This window comes from Procambarus clarkii, chromosome 28, assembly GCF_040958095.1.
Source record: "Procambarus clarkii isolate CNS0578487 chromosome 28, FALCON_Pclarkii_2.0, whole genome shotgun sequence".
Lineage (NCBI taxonomy): Eukaryota > Metazoa > Arthropoda > Malacostraca > Decapoda > Cambaridae > Procambarus > Procambarus clarkii.
In genome coordinates this window covers 13,795,729-13,818,507 of record NC_091177.1, presented here as the reverse complement: position 1 = coordinate 13,818,507, position 22,779 = coordinate 13,795,729, and the positions used below count along the sequence as shown (strand labels likewise).

The window sequence follows — 22,779 nt, the reverse complement described above, 5'->3', positions numbered from 1 at the left end:
AAGCGTCTATATAAGTATTCTTCAAGAAGCGTCTATATAAGTATTCTTCAAGAAGCGTCTATATAAGTATTCTTCAAGAAGCGTCTATATAAGTATTCTTCAAGAAGCGTGTATATAAGTATTCTTCAAGAAGCGTGTATATAAGTAATGTTTGGACAAAAGGTAATATTATCTACTAGTGAAGCAGTATTCAGTCGCCAACCATAATTTACTGTGGCATATACTGTGGCTACAGTAATTGGTGAGTGTTAGTGACGGTAATGGAAGGAAGGACAAGGGAGAGAGGGGGAGAGGCAAGGGAGAGAGGAGGAGAGGCAAGGGAATGAGAGGAGAGGCAAGGGAATGAGAGGAGGAGAGGCAAGGTAGAGAGGAGGAGAGGCAAGGTAGAGAGGAGGAGAGGCAAGGTAGAGAGGAGGAGAGGCAAGGGAGAGAGGAGGAGAGGCAGGGGAGAGAGGAGGAGAGGCAAGGTAGAGAGGAGGAGAGGCAGGGGAGAGAGGAGGAGAGGCAGGGGAGAGAGGAGGAGAGGCAAGGTAGAGGAGGAGAGGCAAGGGAGCGAGGAGTGCGTGCACCCTGGCCGCCGGCACTAGAGGGGGTAGAGAGCAGAAGAGGCGGGATAAAAATACAATAATATCTTACCTAAAATTATTATTTATCAACACCATGTAATTTACGGCCGTAGCTCTCACCCTAGTTGTTGCCTTTACTTATATAATATTTAACAAGAACAAGGCGTAGCTTGTCCCTGGAGAGAGAGAGGTAACTTACCCACAACTGGGGTGGACTCCCCCGCCACACACACCACGGCAGGGCCAGGGACCAGCCACCACTTTCCTCAATGTCCTCCTCTTAAACAACATCAAAGACTCTCTTCTCTCTCTCTCTCTCTCTCCCTCTCTCTCTCTCTCTCTCTCTCTCTCTCTCTCTCTCTCTCTCGTGTTAATCACATTGACTGAAGGGCCAGTAATATGATAAGGGAAACGAGTACAGAGCCTCGACATTACCTAGGGAGACCACCAAGGGTAATACTTCTCACATCCACTTGGTTTACTGCACCTCTCTTCTCACATCTACTTGGGTTTACTTCACCTCTCTTCTCACATCTACTTGGGTTTACTGCACCTCTCTTCTCACATCCACTGGGTTTACTTCACTTCTCTTCTCTCATCCACTTGTTTTACCTCACCTCTCTTCTCACATCCACTGGGTTTACCTCACCTCTCTTCCCTCCTAGCCACCAGTTCCGGCCTCGGCCTCGCTACACTTAAATATTCTACAAACTCAACACAAAGTATTCTAAATAAACAAAATATTGTAAGTAAACATTCTAACACTCAACACACTCTAAGTAATCTAAATCAACTAAATACTATAAACACTAAGTTATATAATCAATGTATAAACATTGTAAATCTGATCACAGTATTATATATAATTTACATGGCAGCAAACTCCATTAACAAATGATAACAATTATTTTATGATTCGTGAATATAATAATGATCATGATGATGAGCTTATGGTGATGATTCATGATGATGACAGACAGACAGACATGGACAGACAGACATGGACAGACAGACATGGACAGACAGACAACAGCAACAGCAACAAGAGCCTAATCCAATATAAAGATAAACAAAACCGAAACAGTCAGAGGCAGCAAGATACACAGAAGACGGTCCAACTGCCACAACAGTCTGAGAGAAACAAAAATTAAAAGTCAATATTTCTTAACCGAGAACTCCTTGCCTTCCCCCCCCCTCCCCCTCTCGGCCCACCTTGCTAACCCTCGGCCCACCTTGCCACCCTCGGCCCACCTTGCCCCCCCCTCGGCCCACCTTGCCACCCTCGGCCCACCTTGCCTCTAGAAGCACCAGTAGTGATGGACATATTGTCCGCTCAGAATTAGGTTGATGGAGAGAAAAACAAATTGGGATACAACTCGTTACTAGAAACTATTGTATTATAGAGTTTGAACACAAAACACACACAGTCGGAGCTGAAGAAGGGGATCCCGCCACGAGTCGAGAACGGTGCATGGTTACACAAAGGTACACAACACGGAGGCAGTTAAGACACTACCGGCAAGAAGTGCCATTGGAAAACGAAGAGAGTATACCAACAGATAGTAACGAGAAATAAAAGATAGCAACAAGAGAAGGAAGGTATGAGGGGGAAAGCGCCAAGCCATTACGACTATATAGCCCTGGGAAGGGGTCAGGATAAGGATTTGGGATGGGACGGGGAAAAGGAATGGTGCCCAAACCACTTGGACGGTCGGGGATTGAATGCCGACCTGCATGATGCGAAACCGTCCAGCCAAAGTGGTTGGAGGAAAATATATATAAAATAGTGGAAAGGAAGTCACCAGAAAGAGCTGAGGACAAGGCTCCACAAGAGTCAGGAAGATACAGAAAGTTGTTAAGAAGGAAGCAGCACTAAGAGCACAGACCGGGCTCAAGATACACACACGGGGAGGACGACGACACGTGTCGTCCAGGTCATCCAGTACACGAGAGAGCCGGAAAGCACCAACGGTAAATGACGAAAATGTGTATGAACAACTTAACAAGAATTCCAAGAAGTTTTTAAAATTGGATTAAGATTGTGGAGGGAGGGTGGACGAGGACGAATAGGGAGAAACATCACCATGTGCAATAATATATAAAAAAAGGGCAAATGTAATTCCAAATTCCAGGCAAAGTTCATGAGAAAATAATCAGGAAGAGAATAGTTGAGCACTCCAAGAGAACATAAACGTCCTACCAGCGAGCATCAGAAATATTACAGGAACAACCGTGGACATCTTCAAGATGAAACTAGATTGTTTCCTTCAAGGAGTGCCGGACCAACCGGGCTGTGGTGGGTATGTGGGCCTGCGGGCCGCTCCAAGCAACAGCCTAGTGGACCAAACTCTCACAAGTCAAGCCTGGCCTCGGGCCGGGCTTGAGGAGTAGAAGAACTCCCAGAACCCCATCAACCACGTATCAACCAGGTATTAACATATTTCTATCAGATATAACATAGGAGTTACGATAAAAGAGAAAAGGCCAGACACAGCATTTTCTTAGATCGTCACAAAGCGTTAGATATTGTAACTCACAAAAAGATGGCGTATAAAATGAAGAAAGAAGCTGAGCTAACAGGAATTAGACTGAACCTGTAAGGAAGTACTCGGCAGATGGAACACCGGGAGTCACAGCCACACTCTACATGTCTTGTAGAAAGCGGAGTTCCTAAAGACTCAGTCATGTGGCCGTTGCTCTTCATAAGCTAGGTAAATGACGTAAAGTTAATTAGGAGAGAAAACTGTACAATTGTTCAGTGCTACAAGCCAACACTGACAAACAACTGGGATGGGTAGACAAGTGGTTGCTGGAGTTGTACCCCAAATACTGCAAGGTTATGAATATGTCAAAATGGTATAGGAGACAAGGACAAGTCTGCACAATAAGACACAGACAACTGCAAGCGGTAGGAAATGTAGATGTTTATCTCTCAGAATGTTTGGTAATATGTTTATTGTTTGTGGTGTGTTTATATGTATGTATTAACACGATGTACTGAACGGGGTGAGAATATTTTGATCTACCTCATCCCTTTGTGTGTATTTTACCTCAATCAACTTATTGCAATTTCAACTGCAAGCGAACTTTAGCTTCCCCCAAAGTTCACATGTCTGAGCCAGTAATGTTTTCTACGTTCATTTTCTCAAAGTCACGACCAATATCAATCTTTTATTTTGTCCAACATAACACGTCCAGTTTAGTCGTCCAAACTTGAGCTGATGATCACTTTTCTCCACTTCCTCAAAGTTTACCATTACTGATACGACCTAAATTACTCCACGACACTTTTTCTTCGGATATAATAAATAGTCTACATGGGACCATCACCGTGTACGGAACGTTGACTGAGCTTGGGACATAATTGTGACCTCGACTGAGCTTGGGACATAATTGTGATCCCGACTGAGCTTGGGACATAATTGTGATCCCGACTGAGCTTGGGACATAATTGTGATCCTGACTGAGCTTGGGACATAATTGTGATCCCGACTGAGCTTGGGACATAATTGTGATCCCGACTGAGCTTGGGACATAATTGTGATCCCGACTGAGCTTGGGACATAATTGTGATCCCGACTGAGCTTGGGACATAATTGTGATCCCGACTGAGCTTGGGACATAATTGTGATCCTGACTGAGCTTGGGACATAATTGTGATCCCGACTGAGCTTGGGACATAATTGTGATCCCGACTGAGCTTGGGACATAATTGTGATCCCGACTGAGCTTGGGACATAATTGTGATCCCGACTGAGCTTGGGACATAATTGTGATCCCGACTGAGCTTGGGACATAATTGTGATCCCGGCTCACCTTGCCTCTCTTCTCTTCTCTCAGTATTACTATGTACAACGTAAAGCTGGAGACCGACGGACAACTTCTGGCCGAGTGCTGGCACTATTTGCCTCTCGCCTCACCTTCTCCACTCTCACTCCCATGCTCTTTTGTGTATGTGTGAGAGGCAAGTCTGAAAGAGGACAAATATTGTCATCAGATCCGTGGAATCCATTCGTATGTCTCGCTCTCATTTTAATTATGTTTATTTTTTACACAGCTGGGCACAAGAGTAGTCAACCTCCGACTCATGTTAGCCGGCTTAGTGCTTCTCCTTGCTATAACTATTGTTAAGGCCCCCCCCCACCCACCACAATCGCTCTATGAGCTATATCATCAAAGCTCACACGAGCAAGATTGAGTGCGAGAAACATTATGGTCCATGACGTAAGATATCTTGCTAGTCCATGACGTAAGATATCTTGCTAGTCCATGGCGTAAGATATCTTGCTAGTCCATGACGTAAGATATCTTGCTAGTCCATGACGTAAGATATCTTGCTAGTCAATGACGTAAGATATCTTGCTAGTCCATGACGTAAGATATCTTGCTAGTCCATGACGTAAGATATCTTGCTAGTCCATGGCGTAAGATATCTTGCTAGTCCATGGCGTAAGATATCTTGCTAGTCCATGACGTAAGATATCTTGCTAGTCCATGACGTAAGATATCTTGCTAGTCCATGACGTAAGATATCTTACTAGTCCATGACGTAAGATATCTTGCTAGTCCACGAGGTAAGATATCTTGCCTCACGCCGATATATAGTCATGAAGCAGCGAGCCAGTACAGCAGCCACTCACAATTATATTTAATTAAGGTCTTCAATCCCTGAGGTAGGAGAGAGTTTAAAGGGAATATTTACGTCTGGAAGGTTGGGAGAAAGAGACGCATGCCAACACCGACACCATTACTGGATTACTAGGAAACTATTCCCACTGAAACATTACCATAATTAGCAGCGGCCCCGTATGGGCCAATAGGCCTTATGCAGCTTCCTCTATTATGTTCTTATGTTCATGAGCCCTCATTAGCAGAGACTTCGCCCTCAAGCAGTTCCTTGAAAGCGCTCCGATTAATTTAAGTTTCATTTTTCCTGTGTGGATACTTCGCATAACTGGATCACGTGTTTTTGTGATTATTCTAGCATATTATATATATATATATATATATATATATATATATATATATATATATATATATATATATATATATATATATATATATATATATATATGTCGTACCTAGTAGCCAGAACTCACTTCTCAGCCTACTATTCAAGGCCCGATTTGCCTAATAAGCCAAGTTTTCCTGAATTAATATATTTACTATAATTTTTTTCTTATGAAATGATAAAGCAACCCTTTTCTCTATGTATGAGGTCAATTTTTTTTTATTGGAGTTAAAATTAACGTAGATATATGACCGAACCTAACCAACCCTACCTAACCTAACCTAACCAATATTTATAGGTAAGGTTAGGTTAGGTAGCCAAAAAAAGCTAGGTTAGGTTAGGTTAGGTAGGTTAGGTAGACGAAAAAACATTAATTCATGAAAACTTGGCTTATTAGGCAATTCGGACCTTGAATAGTAGGCTGAGAAGTGCGTTCTGGCTATTAGGTACGACATATATATATATATATATATATATATATATATATATATATATATATATATATATATATATATATATATATATATATATTTATTTCATTGAATATGACCGCATATTCTGTATTTATTATTTTCTGGTTTAGGGCTTCTATCCCTCTAACTATTTTCTTAGCATCAGGGCTTAATTGAAATAGGAGTTCTCCAAAACTCATTTTCGTACTTTTATGGTGAAGAAAAGAAGTGATTTACTATAGAGTGTATTACACTTATTTGTATAATTTGCACGACGTTTCGAACCTCCATGGTTCATTCTCAAGTGAACAGATCTTACAATACTAGTTGATTTTATACCCGCATTAGGTCAGATGATAATACAATGAAGGTGAAAACATGGGGGGATACATAAGGGATAAACATAGGGGCTGCAGAAGGCTTATTGGCCCATACGAGGCATCTCCTATCTAAACACAAAGATTAATCCAGTGTAATTGGCCTGTTATGTTGGACATTGTTTTCTGTGTTGGCATCGATATGTTCTTGTCTTGTCCTTACTCTCATGGTGGGTAGAATAAATAGTTCCGTGATTTGGGTGTTCATGGTAGGTCGCTCTATTCTTATGTGAATTGCCTCAAGAATTTGTATATCTTCTTGAATCTTGGGTTTTGTCTATTATGCAAGTATTCTTGTTCAACATTTCTCTTGTTAGAGTAATGTCATGGGCTTGTCTCATGTGATTCCTAGGGGCACCAGATTGAAGATGGCATGTCAAACGCCTCGTCAGCTTGGTCGACGTCATACCTATGTACTTACATTGAAGGTTACATCCTTCGTGGGGGCAAGTGTACATGTATACAACGCTTGACTGCTGTAGAGGGTTCTCCGTCGGCTTCGGGCTGTTTTTGATAAGGAGTTCGGAAGTCTTCTTGGTTTTGTAGAATATTATCAGGTTTATGTTTTGGTTAGGAGTAGTGCTTTTTACTCCTTTACGGATTATTTCTTTCATTATTCTTTCCTCTTTTATATGTTCACTGTGCATGGTTGATTTGTAATATAATTTTATTGGGGGTGTTGTGGTTTCTGTTCTAGGTTCTGAATTATACCAACGGTCCAAGTGTCTTCTTATAGCAGCGTTTATTTCCGCGTTGCTATATCCGTTGTTCACCAATACCTGAGTTACTCTTTCAAACTCTCTACTCACGTTGCTCCATTCAGAGCAGTGGGTAAGCGCTCGACGAATATAAGCATTGAGAACACTGGCTTTGTATCTTTGGGGGCACTCACTTCTACCGTTCAGGCATAATCCTATGTTGGTGGGCTTGGTATATACGTTGGTGCTTAAAGAGGTTCCTGTTTTTGTTATTAGTACATCCAAGAATGGCAGACTGTTATTTTCACTATTTTCATGTGTAAATCGGAGTACTGACTCTCTCTCTAGGTGTCTTTTTAGGTCAATTAGTTCATCTGAGTCTTTTACTATTACGAATATGTCATCTACATAACGGCAGTATACAGTTGGTTTTTGTCTGCTACTGAAGACCCTATCTTCGATGGTTCCCATATAAAAATTAGCAAATAAAACTCCTAAGGGGGAGCCCATTGCTACTCCGTCTATTTGTAAATACATGTCTCCTTGTGGACTGATAAAAGGGGCTTCCTTTGTACATGCTTCGCGAAGACTTTTCAAGTGTGGCTCAGGTATGTCTAATTTGGGGGTGCTCTCGTCTCTGTATACTCTGTCCAGTATCATTCCTATGGTTGTGTCGACTGGGACGTTGGTAAAAAGGGATTCAACGTCCAGGGAAGCGATGATTCCATCGGGCTGGGTAGATTTGATCAATTCTAGGAAATCTGCTGATGATTGTAGACTAAACTTACTTGGAGTGTATGGAGTTAGGAGTTCATTGAGTTTCTTTGCCAGGTGATAAGTTGGGGTTGGTATTTGGCTGATTATAGGGCGTAGTGGGTTACCTGGTTTATGCGTCTTAACATTGCCGTAGGCATATCCTAAGCCATAGTCGCCTTGAAGTTTATTGAAATGCACACTACCTTTCTTTGCGTTGATTGCTGTAATTGTTTTGTTTACTTTCCGCTTAAGGTCTTCTACGGGGTTCCTCGTGATTCGTTGAAATTTGGAGTCGTCACTTAGGATGTCGCTAATTTTGTTCATGTATTCATGGGTAGGAATCAATACATATGCTGCTGTTTTGTCGGCTTTTCTTATTGTTACGTCTTTCAGACTTTTTAGTTGTTTCGCTGCTTCTTTGAGTCGTGGGGTTAAGATTGTAGATGAATATGTTCCTCGTTTTTTCCCTGCTTCTGCAAGTAGTTCAGCTTGAAGTGTGTCAGTGGTGATGACTTTTTTGTTGTCTTCTAGCTTATGGATATCGTCCAGAAGCATTTCGATTTCCAGGCGTTTTTGATGCATCTTTGGTTTAGATAAGAATTGACAATTTAGACCAAGATTTAAGAGGTCTCGTTGGTCCTGGGTAAGATCATAAGAAGTCAGGTTAAAGTAGCCATCTTTAGGACGAGGGATTTTTAGCTGTCCACCGTTTAGGGATGTTAACTTACGGAGTGTCTTTGTTTCTACAAGAGTTTTATGTTGTTGTTTCAGGTTAAATAGTTCACTGTTGATGGTTTGCTTGAGTTGGATAGGGATGTCGTACTGGGTCCATTTGTTTAACAGATGCTCCGCCTGCTCTATAAAGGTTTGGAGGGCTTCCTTCTTCTTGTTTAGTTGATGCCGAATGAGCTCTTGCCTATACCTATAGGTAAACTCTGTATTGCGGACTGCTGGGTCATGTGGGTTTATATTGGTGTATACTGGCAGCAGGTTTTCTTTCAAACATGTTTCATTGAATATGACCGCATATTCTGTTTGAAAGAAAACCGTTCTGTTTTGTGTCTGGAGAGTTTCTCATGAGTAGGCTGGCCGTTTTTCTGGTTTTATAGTAAATCGTCAGTTGTATCCTCTGATTTTTGTCTGTAGGGATAACGTTTCTATTAACAATATCTTTCAGGACCCTTTCCTCCGTTTTATGAGCTGTGGAAAAGAAGTTCCTGTAAAATAGTCTAATAGGGGGTATAGGTGTTGTGTTAGTTGTCTCTTCAGAGGTTGCATGGCTTTTCACTTTCCTTCTTATGATGTCTTCGATGAAACCATTGGAGAAGCCGTTATTGACTAGGACCTGCCTTACCCTACAGAGTTCTTCGTCGACTTGCTTCCATTCTGAGCTGTGGCTGAGAGCACGGTCGACATATGCGTTAACAACACTCCTCTTGTACCTGTCAGGGCAGTCGCTGTTGGCATTTAGGCACATTCCTATGTTTGTTTCCTTAGTGTAGACTGCAGTGTGGAAACCTCCGCCCTTTTCCATGACTGTTACATCTAGAAAGGGCAGCTTCCCATCCTTTTCCATCTCGTAAGTGAAACGCAGCACGGAACTCTGCTCAAATGCCTCCTTCAGCTCCTGCAGATGTCTGACATCAGGTACCTGTGTAAAAATGTCGTCAACATACCTGCAGTATATGGCCGGTTTCAAGTTCATGTCGACTAAGACTTTTTGCTCGATGGTACCCATGTAGAAGTTTGCAAACAGGACACCTAGGGGAGAACCCATGGCGACCCCATCTACTTGCTTATACATGTGCCCATCCGGGCTCAAGAAGGGTGCCTCTTTAGTACAAGCTTGGAGTAGTTTCCTCAGAATATTTTCTGGCATGTCAAGAGGAGTACAGGCTGGATCACGATACACTCTGTCGGCTATCATTCCGATTGTCTCGTCCACAGGTACGTTGGTAAACAGCGATTCTACGTCCAACGAGGCTCTTATCCCTGTGGCCCGTGTGCCCCGCAGTAAGTCAACAAATTCCTTTGGAGACTTCAGGCTGAAGGCGCAAGGAACATAAGGAGTCAGCAGGCCGTTGAGTCGCTTCGCCAGTCTGTACGTGGGTGTGGGTATCTGGCTAATGATTGGCCGAAGTGGGTTTCCAGGCTTGTGCGTCTTGACATTTCCATACGCATATCCAGGTTTATATTCCCCAATGATCTTTGGCAGGTGGAGTCCGGATTTCTTGGCGTTCACAGTTTCGATCAGTTTGTTGACCTTTGCTTTTAATTCGGCTGTAGTGTCCTTCGTTACCCTTTGGAACTTAGTTTGGTCAGAGAGTATGATGTTCATTTTCGCCAGATATTCGTCTTTTTTAAGAATGACATATATTGGCGACTTGTCACCTCTCCTGACAACTATCTCCTTGTTCTCACGAAGGCTTTTAGCTGCCGCTTTAAGCTCGGGGGACAGTATGGTGCTTCTGTAGTTGCCTCGATTCTTTCCTCCTTCTGCAATAAGTTCTGCTTGTAAGGTATCTTTGGTAGTGACCTTCTTTTGTGTCTCGAGGTCGAATATGTCGTCCAACAGAATTTCCAACTCTACTTTCCGGGCCATCTCACTCGGTCTGGATATAACATGACAGTTTATGCCCAGATTTAGGAGAGTGACTTGGTCCTCAGTGAGGTTAATTCCTGCAAGGTTCAGGAAGCCATCTCTTGGTCGTGGAATTGCCATAGGTCCTCCATATAATGTTGTTAGTTTCTTGATAATCCTTGTTTCAGTGCTGAGGTGATGTTGGTCTGTGAGGATGTCGAGGTGTTGTTCAATGCGGGTACGGATACTATGGTCGATGTTGCTATTTCTCCACTCGTTTGTAGCATGAAGTAGTTGCGTTTTGTTGTCTTTGATTTCATTCTCTGCCTTGTATATCTGATCACGAATCAGATCCTGGCGATATTTTATCGTGAAGGCTTGATTCCTTGCTGCTGGGTCGTGCGCTTTAATATTAGTATATTTTGGTAGCAGTCTTTCCTGTAGACATATACTATTAAATATGACCGAAAAAGTAAGATTAATAATTCTAACACGAATTTTCTCAATCTTTCGTACATTACGCTTCACTCTTTCGTACATTACGCTTCCCACCTCACTCAAATGTAGATATAAAATCGGAGATACGTAAGTTCTAATCAGTTGTGTATTTGTGAACTAAAGTCTTTGAAAATGTAATAAGTTTTACGAAACGCGCCCGTGTCGCGTCAGACTAGAAATAAAAATGAATTTTGGAGAATTGATTTTTGATTTACCTCCAACAGTGAAGCGTAATGTACGAAAGATTGAGAAAATTCGTGTTAGAATTATTAATCTTACTTTTTCGGTCATATTTAATAATATATATATATATATATATATATATATATATATATATATATATATATATATATATATATATATATATATATATATATATATATATATATATGTCGTACCTAGTAGCCAGAACGCACTTCTCAGCCTACTATTCAAGGCCCGATTTGCCTACTAAGCCAAGTTTTCATGAATTAATGTTTTTTCGACTACCTAACCTACCTAACCTAACCTAACTTTTTCTGCTACCTAACCGAACCTAACCTATAAAGATAGGTTAGGTTAGGTTAGGTAGGGTTGGTTAGGTTCGGTCATATATCTACGTTAATTTTAACTTCAATAAACAAAAATTGACCTCATACATAATGAAATGGGTAGCTTTATCATTTCATAAGAAAAAAATTAGAGAAAATATATTAATTCATAAAAAATTGGCTTATTAGGCAAATCGGGCCTTGCATAGTAGGCCAAGAAGTACGTTCTGGCTACTAGGTACGACATATATATATATATATATATATATATATATATATATATATACATGTGAATTCCAGAAAGCAACAATACTAATGAGATTTTAATGAAATATTAAAGGGAAAACTAAATATTAATGAACTTACTCAAATAACTTTTTATTTGATTAATTAAAAGTGGATCTAAATTGTACTGACCATTACTAATGTTAATATTGAATGATTTTGTGATTTGTATTAAGGTAGATTCAATAATGTTTCTATTGAGAATGAGTTTACAATTATCAAAGAAGAAGAACTCAGTAGAACTAGTGAGAATTTTCTGACAAATGAATGCATAGAGCATTAGATAATTGGTAATTTTTTTATGGAATATTTATGCTGTGAAATTTGAAATGTCAAGTCTCTGGATGTTTTACCTATAAAGAATTTATAACAATCTTTGGATTGTATTTTGTAAATGATACATTTATCACTACGAGAGCTTTTTCTAACTAATAATTTTAACTAACTAGTGTCTAATAATTCTAACAAACTAATTTCCAGAAAATACAGTTGGAAAATTATTAGAATAATTGTTTCTATTATTTATCCCGCCACCACTATTCTTCCTTCCACCCCCCACCAGTCTTCCCCCCCATCACCACACTCTCCCCCCCCTCCCACAACTCACCTCCCCACCACCATCAGTTTGGTCGGTCTAGGAGGCCTGAGGCGCCGCCAGAAGCTTATCACAAGTCAGGGATTTTCCAGGGATAAATATTGCTATCTTGTGGGCGGCGGAGTTTCATTCAAGACTCCCTAGGGAGATAGTGTGTGTATATTCCCCTAGTTGTGCTTGCGGGGGTTGAGCTCTGGCTCTTTCGGCCCGCCTCTCAACTGTCAATCAATCAACGATTATTTTTTGTTCAACACCCATACACACATCTAGGAAACAGCCTGTAGCAGCTGTCTAACTCCCAGGTACCTATTTATTGCTAGGTGAACGGGGCATCAGCTCCGTTCGAAGCTCTGCCCATCTGTTTCCGCCATCGCCGGGAATCGATCCCCGGTTCCTAGGATTACGAGTCCCGAGCGCTATCCACTCAGCCGTCAGCCCCCCCCCCCCCGTGTGTGTGTGTGTACACCTATTTTCTCCCTGCAAGATGAAGCTTCAGCTCTTGGATCCCGCTGCCGGTTGACTACACTAATTTTACTGACTACCGCCCTCGATCTCTCCTATCATTGTTCTTTTAAAAATTTGATTGAAGTTAGTTTCTGCTGCTTACTAGTTTACATTATTGTAATGCCCTGCCCTAACTTTACCATTCCCAAACATACACCTAACCTTACCTTATGTACTGATATAATACCTTTATGGATATCTACAGCTTTAATAGCAATTTTGTTGCTCTTCCTTGCCAATAAAAACCGACATTTATTCTGAAGTAAATTTAAAAACTCGGCGCTATATTGTTATCCAACTAAATATACAACATGAATGAGACGAATGCTATTAACACCGATTCACAGCGCGAATGTCTTATGGTCACTATTACTAAACATTTTAAACACAGCATGTGTGAAATGTTACGTCATCACCACTGCTCAAAGTTTTATTGTTACAGTATTATTTTTCTCTATTATTTTTATAATTTCTTGTACATATTTCCACCATTTTTTGTTTTCCTTAATTTATCCTTATCTCTACCTCCTTTTCCAACATTTTCTTCTTCAACAATTTTTACATTGCCAACTATTATAAAATATTTTCGTGATTGTTTAAAGGGAAACTGTTTCATTTTGAAGCCAATTGACTTTCAGGGAAAAAGTCTATCCATTGTAACAAGATTTGGAAGACAATCTTTCCTCAAGCTGTCGTGGACAAGAGTCTCGGGTTTGGAGGTAATTTCCCTTCTTCCGTGTTCAAAGAATCCAGGTCCACTTGGCTGGTCTGGACACCAACGACCTCGTTCCTTACAGGGGCGGCGTTCGATCTCTGATGGTCCAAGTGGTTGGGCACCATTCTTTCCTTTCATCCTCATATCCCACGTCTTTGTCCCCCATATTCCTTCAAAATGTTTATAGTCATAATGGCTTAGCTCTTTCTCCAGTGAAGGTTTTTGACAGAAAATCTCTGGAGCAGGACGGGGATCGAACCACAGTCCTCAGTAACCCCCAGACACGCGCCTTAACCCATGGACCACGATATGCACAGGTTATAAAAGCTGGGAGCCGTCCACATGCACTATAGGAGCGTTGTGGCACCGAGCTGGGGTTACGCCTGGACCCTTGGTCCCATTGAACACATCGACAAAGGCCGTGATAAGGGTTCGAACCTAAGTCCGAGAGGATTCCAGACGCGCCTTAATCGTCTGTGCCACGACATAGTAAAAGAATGCAACCGGGAGTGCTACTGTCCTCACACGGATCCTGCAGTCTCTCCGAGACACAAACGAGAGGTAGGAAGGGCGAAGAGGTAGAACAGCTTGTTGACAGAGCCCGGGTACACGGGGGAATTGTGTAGAACCCTGGTTTGTGCCTCGGAGAGGCTGCAGGATCCGTGTGAGGGGATCATTTGTTCAATCAAATGATCGTGTGAGGGCTCACCAAGAGGACCTTGGTGGTCCGGACCTTGGTCCTCTTCGTCAAGAAGACAAAGGGCCGTGTGAGGGCTCTTTAGACCCGCCTCTGAACCCTTAACCTCCTGGTGTACAGGTGCCAAGAGGCCTCCTGCAGCTTCCGCTGGTCTTATGTGCTAAATGTTCTAATGCTTGTGGCGGCAAATACTGCAGCATTATCACCTTTCAGTTTAGTCTTGATTTGCCTCCATTGTGTGTGTGTGGCGGGTCGCCCCTCACGCCCTAAGTCCCGTCTCGACGTGGCCGGACTTGAAGACGCTAAACTTCACTACCATGATATACGACCTCCTGGCCGACCTCAGATATTAATCAATGTTAACCACATTACCCGGGAGACGCAACCCACTAGGTAATACCGCTTCTAAGTGTGCTCTATATGCGCCCATGTGCTCTACACGCTCCCATGTGCTCTATATGCTCTTCTGATTTGCAGTATGCTCTGCCCTGAAATGTTCTACGCTCTCTTAATATGCTCTCTACTCTCCCTATTCGCTTAACGCTCTTCCTCATGCTCTATACGCTCCCTTGGTGTGCTCTCTGAGTTTCGTGTTGGACTCTCCAAGATGTTGTCGTGGTGTTGGTGGTGTTGGTGAGGACAATGTTGTCGTGGTGGTGGTGGTCGTGGTGGTGAGGACAATGTTGGTGTCTCCTATCCAGTGATAATGTCACAATCTTCCCGCTAAAGAGTCATGTAAATATTTACAGAATTATTTGACATGTATGTTATAATTAGAAGGCTATATAGAGATGTTCACTGTAACCGCCAAATAATACACAAATGCTTCCAGATGAGGTCCCGCGGGGTCCAAGGGGTCCCACGGGGTCTAGGGGGTCCCAGGGGGTCCCCAGGGGGTCCCACACGGTCCCGCGGGGTCCAGGGGGTCGCACAGGGTCCCTCGGGGTCCCCCCTTGAACCAAAGGTTTCTACAGTCGCTTGCATTACTGGGCTCTTTTTCCCACGTTAGGTTATTACCGTTCCCCCTTATTCCTGTGAGTGTGTGAGAGTGAGAGTGAGTGTGAGTGTAAGTGTGTCAAGTGCCAGTTCCCAAGAGCCCTAGCAGCTGGCGCTCGAGGCAGCAACATTACCATGATGCCAACCTCCAGGAGGAAACACAACACACACGAGGAAGCATCCGGTCTCAAGTTCGGATATGAATTCAAGACACTTCATCACCGCCTATCTCGCCCAACTTAGCCCGTTTCCACATGAAGGAACTAGTTGGGATGGAGGGAGGGGGGGGGGAGGGGGGGGAAGAGAGAGAGAGAGAGAGAGAGAGAGAGAGAGAGAGAGAGAGAGAGAGAGAGAGAGAGAGAGAGAGAGAGAGAGAGAGAGAGAGAGAGAGAGAGAGAGGACAGAACAAAAGAGATGTATAACAAAGGTACTGATGATTGATCAAAGTGCATCACCAAAGAAATACGATACAGTAAACGAGCAGAAAAGGCGAATGAAGGAAGAGGAAGAACAAAAAGGAGACGAAAGAAGAACTCATTTGGCAGCAAACTGTGGGGAAGGAGGAGGTGGAAAAGTGTGAAGTTGAGGAAGAAAAAGGGAGGACGGTGATAAATAAAGAGGAGCGTCAGGGGGATAAAAGAAGGGAAGTAGTAAGAAGGTGATGGTGAAGAAAGGTAGAGAGATGACAGGGAGGAGTGATGCAAGGAGAAGAGATGAGCAAGAATTGAGGAGAATTGTTAAAGAGAACAAGGAAGCACAGCAGCCGAGAGGAAAAATATTTTGGCAAAATGACAAGGAATGGGAGAAAAAAATACTTAAGAATTAAAAGGGTCAGAAACTAAATAATAGAAACCTAAATACAGACATTAGAAAGGAGTAGAGATCTATAAAAGGGGGATAGAGTCCCAATAAACGGATAGATTCCTAAGAAAAAGGTAGTACTAAGGGCCGAGCCCTAAGGACAGAGTGCTCAGAGAGGGGGTAGAGAGGGGCACACTGCCACACCTGACTGACCCCAGCAAGCAAGGCGCCTACCAGAAACACCTGGGGTGGGGGGGGGGGGAGAGAAGCGCTTGATCTCCACGACCTGAAAAGATTATAAGGTGTTGGTCAATTTAACAGGAGAGCAGAGGTGTTTACGGGTTGAGAATGTGACCTATGGGAAGTTTAAGGCGGCGGTTATGAGCTGGGGAGAGTTTAGGAGCTGAGAATGTAAGCAGGGAGAGTTTAGGAGCTGAGAATGTAAGCAGGGAGAGTTTAGGAGCTGAGAATGTAAGCAGGGAGACTTTAGGAGCTGAGAATGTAAGCAGCGAGAGTTTAGGAGCTGAGAATGTAAGCAGCGAGAGTTTAGGAGCTGAGAATGTAAGCAGGGAGAGTTTGGGAGCTGAGAATGTAAGCAGGGAGAGTGTAGGAGCTGGGGAGAATTTGAGGGCTGAAAATATGGTCTGAAGAGAACTTGGGGCTGAGGAAATGATCTAAGGAGAGTTTGACGGTACAGTATAAGATCTGGGAAGAATAGTTTTGTACAGGCCAGAGACCCTAGCTTTTTGGAGAGTAGAGCTGAGAAAAAGAGGGAAGGCTCAATCGTTTGGGGAGAAAACCTGGCAACAAAGAGCCCGTGGAGGAACACTTGAAGACGTGAAGTAAAGAACTAGCAAACAAATGAAGTATGGAAAAGAGCAGACTTGGAAATCTGAACTAAGTTTAGGGCCTGGAAGATTAACCAAGAAACTTACGGAGTCAACCTGAGCAGGCAACTTAGGGGCCTACGAAGGCAACTTGGGGACCTGGGGAGGCAACTTGGGGACCTGGAGAAGCAACTTGGGGACCTGGAGAGGCAACTTGGGGACCTGGAGAAGCAACTTGGGGACCTGGAGAAGCAACTTGGGGACCTGGAGAGACAACTTGGGGACCTGGGGAGGCAACTTGGGGACCTGGGGAGGCAACTTGGGGACCTGGGGAGGCAACTTGGGGACCTGGGGAGGCAACTTGGGGACCTGGAGAGGCAACTTGGGGACCTGGAGAGGCAACTTGGGGACCTGGAGAAGCAACTTGGGGACCTGGAGAGGCAACTTGGGGACCTGGAGAGACAACTTGGGGACCTGGAGAGACAACTTGGGGACCTGGAGAGACAACTTGGGGACCTGGAGAAGCAACTTGGGGACCTGGAGAAGCAACTTGGGGACCTGGAGAGGCAACTTGGGGACCTGGAGAAGCAACTTGGGGACCTGGAGAAGCAACTTGGGGACCTGGAGAAGCAACTTGGGGACCTAGAGAGACAACTTGGGGACCTGGAGAAGCAACTTGGGGACCTGGAGAAGCAACTTGGGGACCTGGAGAAGCAACTTGGGGACCTGGAGAAGCAACTTGGGGACCTGGAGAAGCAACTTGGGGACCTGGAGAAGCAACTTGGGGACCTGGAGAAGCAACTTGGGGACCTGAAAAGGCAACTTGGGGACCTGGGGACCTGGAGAAGCAACTTGGGGACCTGGAAAGGCAACTTGGGGACCTGAAGAGGCAACTTGGGGACCTGGAGAGGCAACTTGGGGACCTGGAGAAGCAACTTGGGGACCTGGAGAGGCAACTTGGGGACCTGGGGACCTGGAGAAGCAACTTGGGGACCTGGAGAGGCAACTTGGGGACCTGGAGAGACAACTTGGGGACCTGGAGAAGCAACTTGGGGACGTGGAGAAGCAACTTGGGGACGTGGAGAAGCAACTTGGGGACGTGGAGAAGCAACTTGGGGACCTGGAGAAGCAACTTGGGGACCTGGAGAAGCAACTTGGGGACGTGGAGAAGCAACTTGGGGACCTGGAGAAGCAACTTGGGGACCTGGAGAAGCAACTTGGGGACCTGGAGAGACAACTTGGGGACCTGGTGAAGCAACTTGGGGACCTGGAGAAGCAACTTGGGGACCTGGAGAAGCAACTTGGGGACGTGGAGAAGCAACTTGGGGACCTGGAGAAGCAACTTGGGGACCTGGAGAAGCAACTTGGGGACCTGGAGAGACAACTTGGGGACCTGGAGAGACAACTTGGGGACCTGGAGAAGCAACTTGGGGACCTGGAGAAGCAACTTGGGGACCTGGAGAAGCAACTTGGGGACCTGGAGAAGCAACTTGGGGACCTGGAGAGAACTTGGGGACCTGGAGAGACAACTTGGGGACCTGGAGAGACAACTTGGGGACGTGGAGAGGCAACTTGGGGACCTGGAGAGACAACTTGGGGACGTGGAGAGGCAACTTGGGGACCTGGAGAAGCAACTTGGGGACGTGGGTAAAGAACCAGAACAACCAAGAGAGGAGTCATAAAAGTTTAAAGCCTCAAAAGACCACGAAGAAGCCCCCTTAAGATCAAAGAACCCATGAACATTTTTACTTCACTCTGCGGAGTACAGGAAAACTTCAGTCATGGTGCTGGAGTTCCGCCATGGAACCTTAATGGAAATATATTTTTTGAGCCTTACAAAACACGGCTCAAATGTTTCATGGTGAAGTAAAAACAGCGTAGAGCATATCCATGTTTCGCCAGGCACGAGGCAGGCGGATTGGAACTTTGGTCCCTTCGTTTTTTAATCGATGTTACTCCGTTGTTCAGTTAGTGTAGGTTAGTCTGGTGTTCTCTTAGTCTGGTGTTCTGTTGGTCTGGTGTTCTGTTAGTCTCGTGTTTTGTTAGTCTGGTGTTCTGTTAGTCTGTTGTTCCATTAGTGCATGTTAGTTTATGTTAGTTTGTTGTTCTCTTAGTCAGTCTGTTGTGCGTATGTTCTGTTGGTCTATGTTTGCTTGTTGTTCTCAAAGTTAATAGTTGTCTGGTGTTCTATTGGTTTATGTCAATCAGATCTTCTCTTAATGTAGGTTCGTCTGTTGTTCAGTTAGTGTATTCTAGTTTGTTCGTCTATGTTAGTCTGTTGTTCCATTGTTGTATGTTAATCAATATTAGTCTGTTTGTTGTTCTGTTAGATTAAGAGAATAACATAAACTTTTGTTATTTAAACTTAAACAGAACAACAAAATAATTTGTTGTTCTGTTTGTCTTTCATAAGTTTTGATAATATCTTAACCTGTTATACGTCTAACGCATGAATGACTCTGCTGATTTGGATGACAACTGAATGAGATCCTTGCCAGGGTGTGTGTGTCTGCCCGTCAGGTCTGCTGAGGGAGAATTACTTTACTTCAGCATATTTATATTTTATTCCGAGCTTCCCAGTCGCTGGTGAATCTATGAGAGAGAATTTATACTTATCTGTCTGTCCAAAGTTGAAGGCCAGACGCTTGGGGGTAGCCTCACTCAACCGTGCAGAAGGTAATAGTCTGGGGTACGAGATGGACACAGGCTGGTCAGCGTAAGCCAAGTTAATTGCTTCAAGGAACATTAGCATTTATAGATACTCCAATGAGATTTTGACGGAGTCAAGTGTGAAATATTTGGTGTGATTTCCATAGAGTTTCCCTACTTAATAATAAATTTTCAGGGAATTGGGAGAGGGGGGGGGGGGTAGGAGGACGGGAGGGACGACTGAGGAACCAAGGGGATGGGGAAAAGGGATCAAGGGGTAGTTGGGGTAAAGAGCGGAGAAACGATGGAAAGACGGGGGGAAGAGACCGTCCACAAGCACAGCCTGTGGACGGGTTGGGGGTCGGCCACTACACAGACAGGCACAGCCGTGCTTGTCTGTGTAATGGCACGTCCACAAGGTCGGCCAACCCTGTGGACGGGTTGGCCGACTACTTCTTGAGAAGAATAGGGCAAGTGTTCTATTCCTCGTGTGAGAACGAACACTGAAAGCAGCAGCAATTTAGAAGCGGTCAGCAGCGAGCAGCGAGTGTTAGTAAAGTTGTGGGGCTTTGTCCTGTTTGGGTTAGTTGCCTGACGACTGGAGAGGGACGAGGATTGAGCTTGTATTACACGTCTTATGTAGAAGCTCTTGTGTTAAAATGAATGTTGATTCAATTAAATTTGGCTAGCGTCGTAACAACATCCATTGGCATCTGTAGTTAAAAACTGACCTTGGACGATGCGACGCCTTGCCCGCTGGCACCGGTCATGTTAGGGACGAACTGGGAAAGTTTAGCCAGTTTTATAGACTTGGATTTCTTGCGGAGAGTATATTGTCTTGGTTGATAGACGACCCTTCACCACCTTCCCTACCCTTCACCACCTTCCTTACCCTTCACCACCTTCCCTACCCTTCACCACCTTCCCTACCCTTCACCACCTTCCTTACCCTGCACCATCTTCCCTACCCTTCACTACCCTCAGTGTGAGTCCTCAGTATGCTACGCAGGCAATACTGAGATTAGGGACGCGTACACCTGCCAAGCTTCATCTATATATCATCTACACTTCATCTATATATCATCTACACTTCATCTATATATCATCTACACTTCTGTAGACGAGGCACGCAACAGATGCTGTACACGCGCCAGGTGTGTACACTAGTGATGTAAAACATCACACGTATACGTCTTTTTCATTTCTTTAAGAAGCACACAACAGAAGCCGAACAAAATGAATATAAAAGGAAATGAGTGTTGTAGCATGACTGACCTTAAGGGTGTCGTCCCTGTAGCCCTTGATGGACCTAGCGATGAGAGGCACCCCGGCCAGCGAGGCCAGAGTACCTGATGCGTAGATACTCTGCGTCACGCCCACAGCCACACCCACCGACACACTCTCAAACTTCAAGGTTTCGCACGCACCCTTGAGAGCATTGACGGTGAGTGCGGGCGTCTCTATGGCGACGCCTTCCAAGCGGTAGGAGCCACTGATGAGGCGGTTCTGTTCCTGGAGCGACTGGAAAAAAACGGAAGAGAGGCTCTGGATGTGTTCTGGTTCGAAAACCGCCCCGAGGCGGTAAACTGGGGTGGTGTTCTTGGCGGCGGCGGCGGCTGCTGCGGCGGTGTCGAAGGGCGTCTGGACATTGGGTTTGGTGGGTGTCTGATGCACATCTTCTGAGGGGCGTGTCTCTTTGGCGAAGGGAGAAGTAATGGAGGACGAAGTCGCCGTCGAGGTCTCCTTCTTCGCTGTTGGGAAGAGGCGTCTGGTTGAGCTGGTGTCTGGCACGGAAGCGGAGGAAGGAACAAGAGACGACGAATCGCCTAGATGGGCGTTACTGTGTAGAGACTGGAACATACTGGTCGGCAGTCGGGATTCATCCGTCGAGATTTGTGATAACTTCGCTCCCAACGGCGCCTCCGCTTCTGACCCCTCGGACTCATCTTGATGACCTCCGGGACGACTTCTTCCCCCGCCCCTGCCTCCGACAACAGAAGCAGAGGTATAGGATAAGAGAATAAACGCGGAGAAGAGGAGGGCGAGGAGAAGACGCCTCATGACAGCGAATAGTCCAGTTGGGGTGGTTTCCAGTTCAACATAATCTCATAAACTGGAAGGAGCACCTTAGATTGCCTCCAGGTCATTTCAGGTCATGTCAAGGAAGGGAGGGGAGGAGTATACCGTCGCGGAGGTGTGGACTGGCTGAGTATACATTGGAGTCTCCCTTCCCCTTTAACTTTGACTGCTTTCACAACGCACCTCCATTTCCGCGATATCCGCGGCTTTTACACCACCATTTCCAAAGTGCCTGAAGTGGCGGAATTCATCTTTTAAGACGATGAAATCTAAGAGAAAATGGGAAAGCCTCCCAAGATATAAAATTCTCTCTCACCAGAAGCCATCACCGACCTGACTTGACGCCGTAGCGACTTTGACAAGTTTATTACCCAATAAACAAACTTCAGTCCCCACTCCTATTATTTGGGCCTTACATAAACACACACACACATATACTTTTGATATTAAGACGCGGCTTGACACGGTAAAAGTCAATAGGATTTCCACCCGGTTTATTCCTTGGGTTTGGATCGGTTTGTGCTTCAGACGATGAGTTACAATACGCTCCTCTTGACGTGACGGTCCACAGGTAGTCTACTTCCACTGCTCCACCTGACGTGAGGGTCTACATGTTAGTGGCTCCACCACTACTCTAAGGCAAGCCGCCTCATCCGTCCACACCTCCAGTGCCACACACACCTGCAGGAAAAGTACGGCGTTAAACTTACAAAGTGTCATTTAGTGTTGCCAGAGAGACAGAATTTACAGTCACTTATGCTGTAACTATAAAAAAGTCTCAAGTTGTACTTAAGATAACACAATGTTAACAACTTAGGTTTGACTAGGCCATAAGTGAAAGCTACAAAATGTAATCTTCCTTTATATATGTAGTGAAATGGATAATATCACTTTAATTCCAAGGTTGTATAAATTATATAGTTTTATAATTGGTAAGATTTATGATAAAAATATGATTATGTAAAGAATGGGTAAAGTTGCAGTTGGTCTATTACCATTATTCAATATACATGTCACTCCCATTATTTGATTTGACGTGTCACTTCCATGTGTTTATGTATCACAGTCAACTCACATGTTGGGGGGGAGGGTATATATAAGCCCAAACTCTAGTATTATCTTCCTATTACACTCTTGAAAATGTGTTACATCACGCAAGCAC

The 22,779-nt window shown here is 44.3% G+C and overlaps 1 protein-coding gene across 4 annotated transcripts in view; it reads right to left on the bottom strand.

Annotated features, from left to right (window-relative positions):
• The window catches only part of LOC123754965 (uncharacterized), a 367,030-nt gene that overhangs the window by 282,388 nt on the left and 61,863 nt on the right, over positions 1-22,779 (bottom strand). For all 4 annotated transcript variants that reach the window (XM_069332916.1, XM_069332917.1, XM_045737318.2 and 1 more), the window contains exon 2: positions 20,814-22,298. In XM_069332916.1, coding sequence (XP_069189017.1) covers positions 20,814-21,599 — 786 coding nt within the window. In that variant the 5' untranslated portion in view covers positions 21,600-22,298. The remainder of the gene's footprint in view (positions 1-20,813; positions 22,299-22,779) is intronic.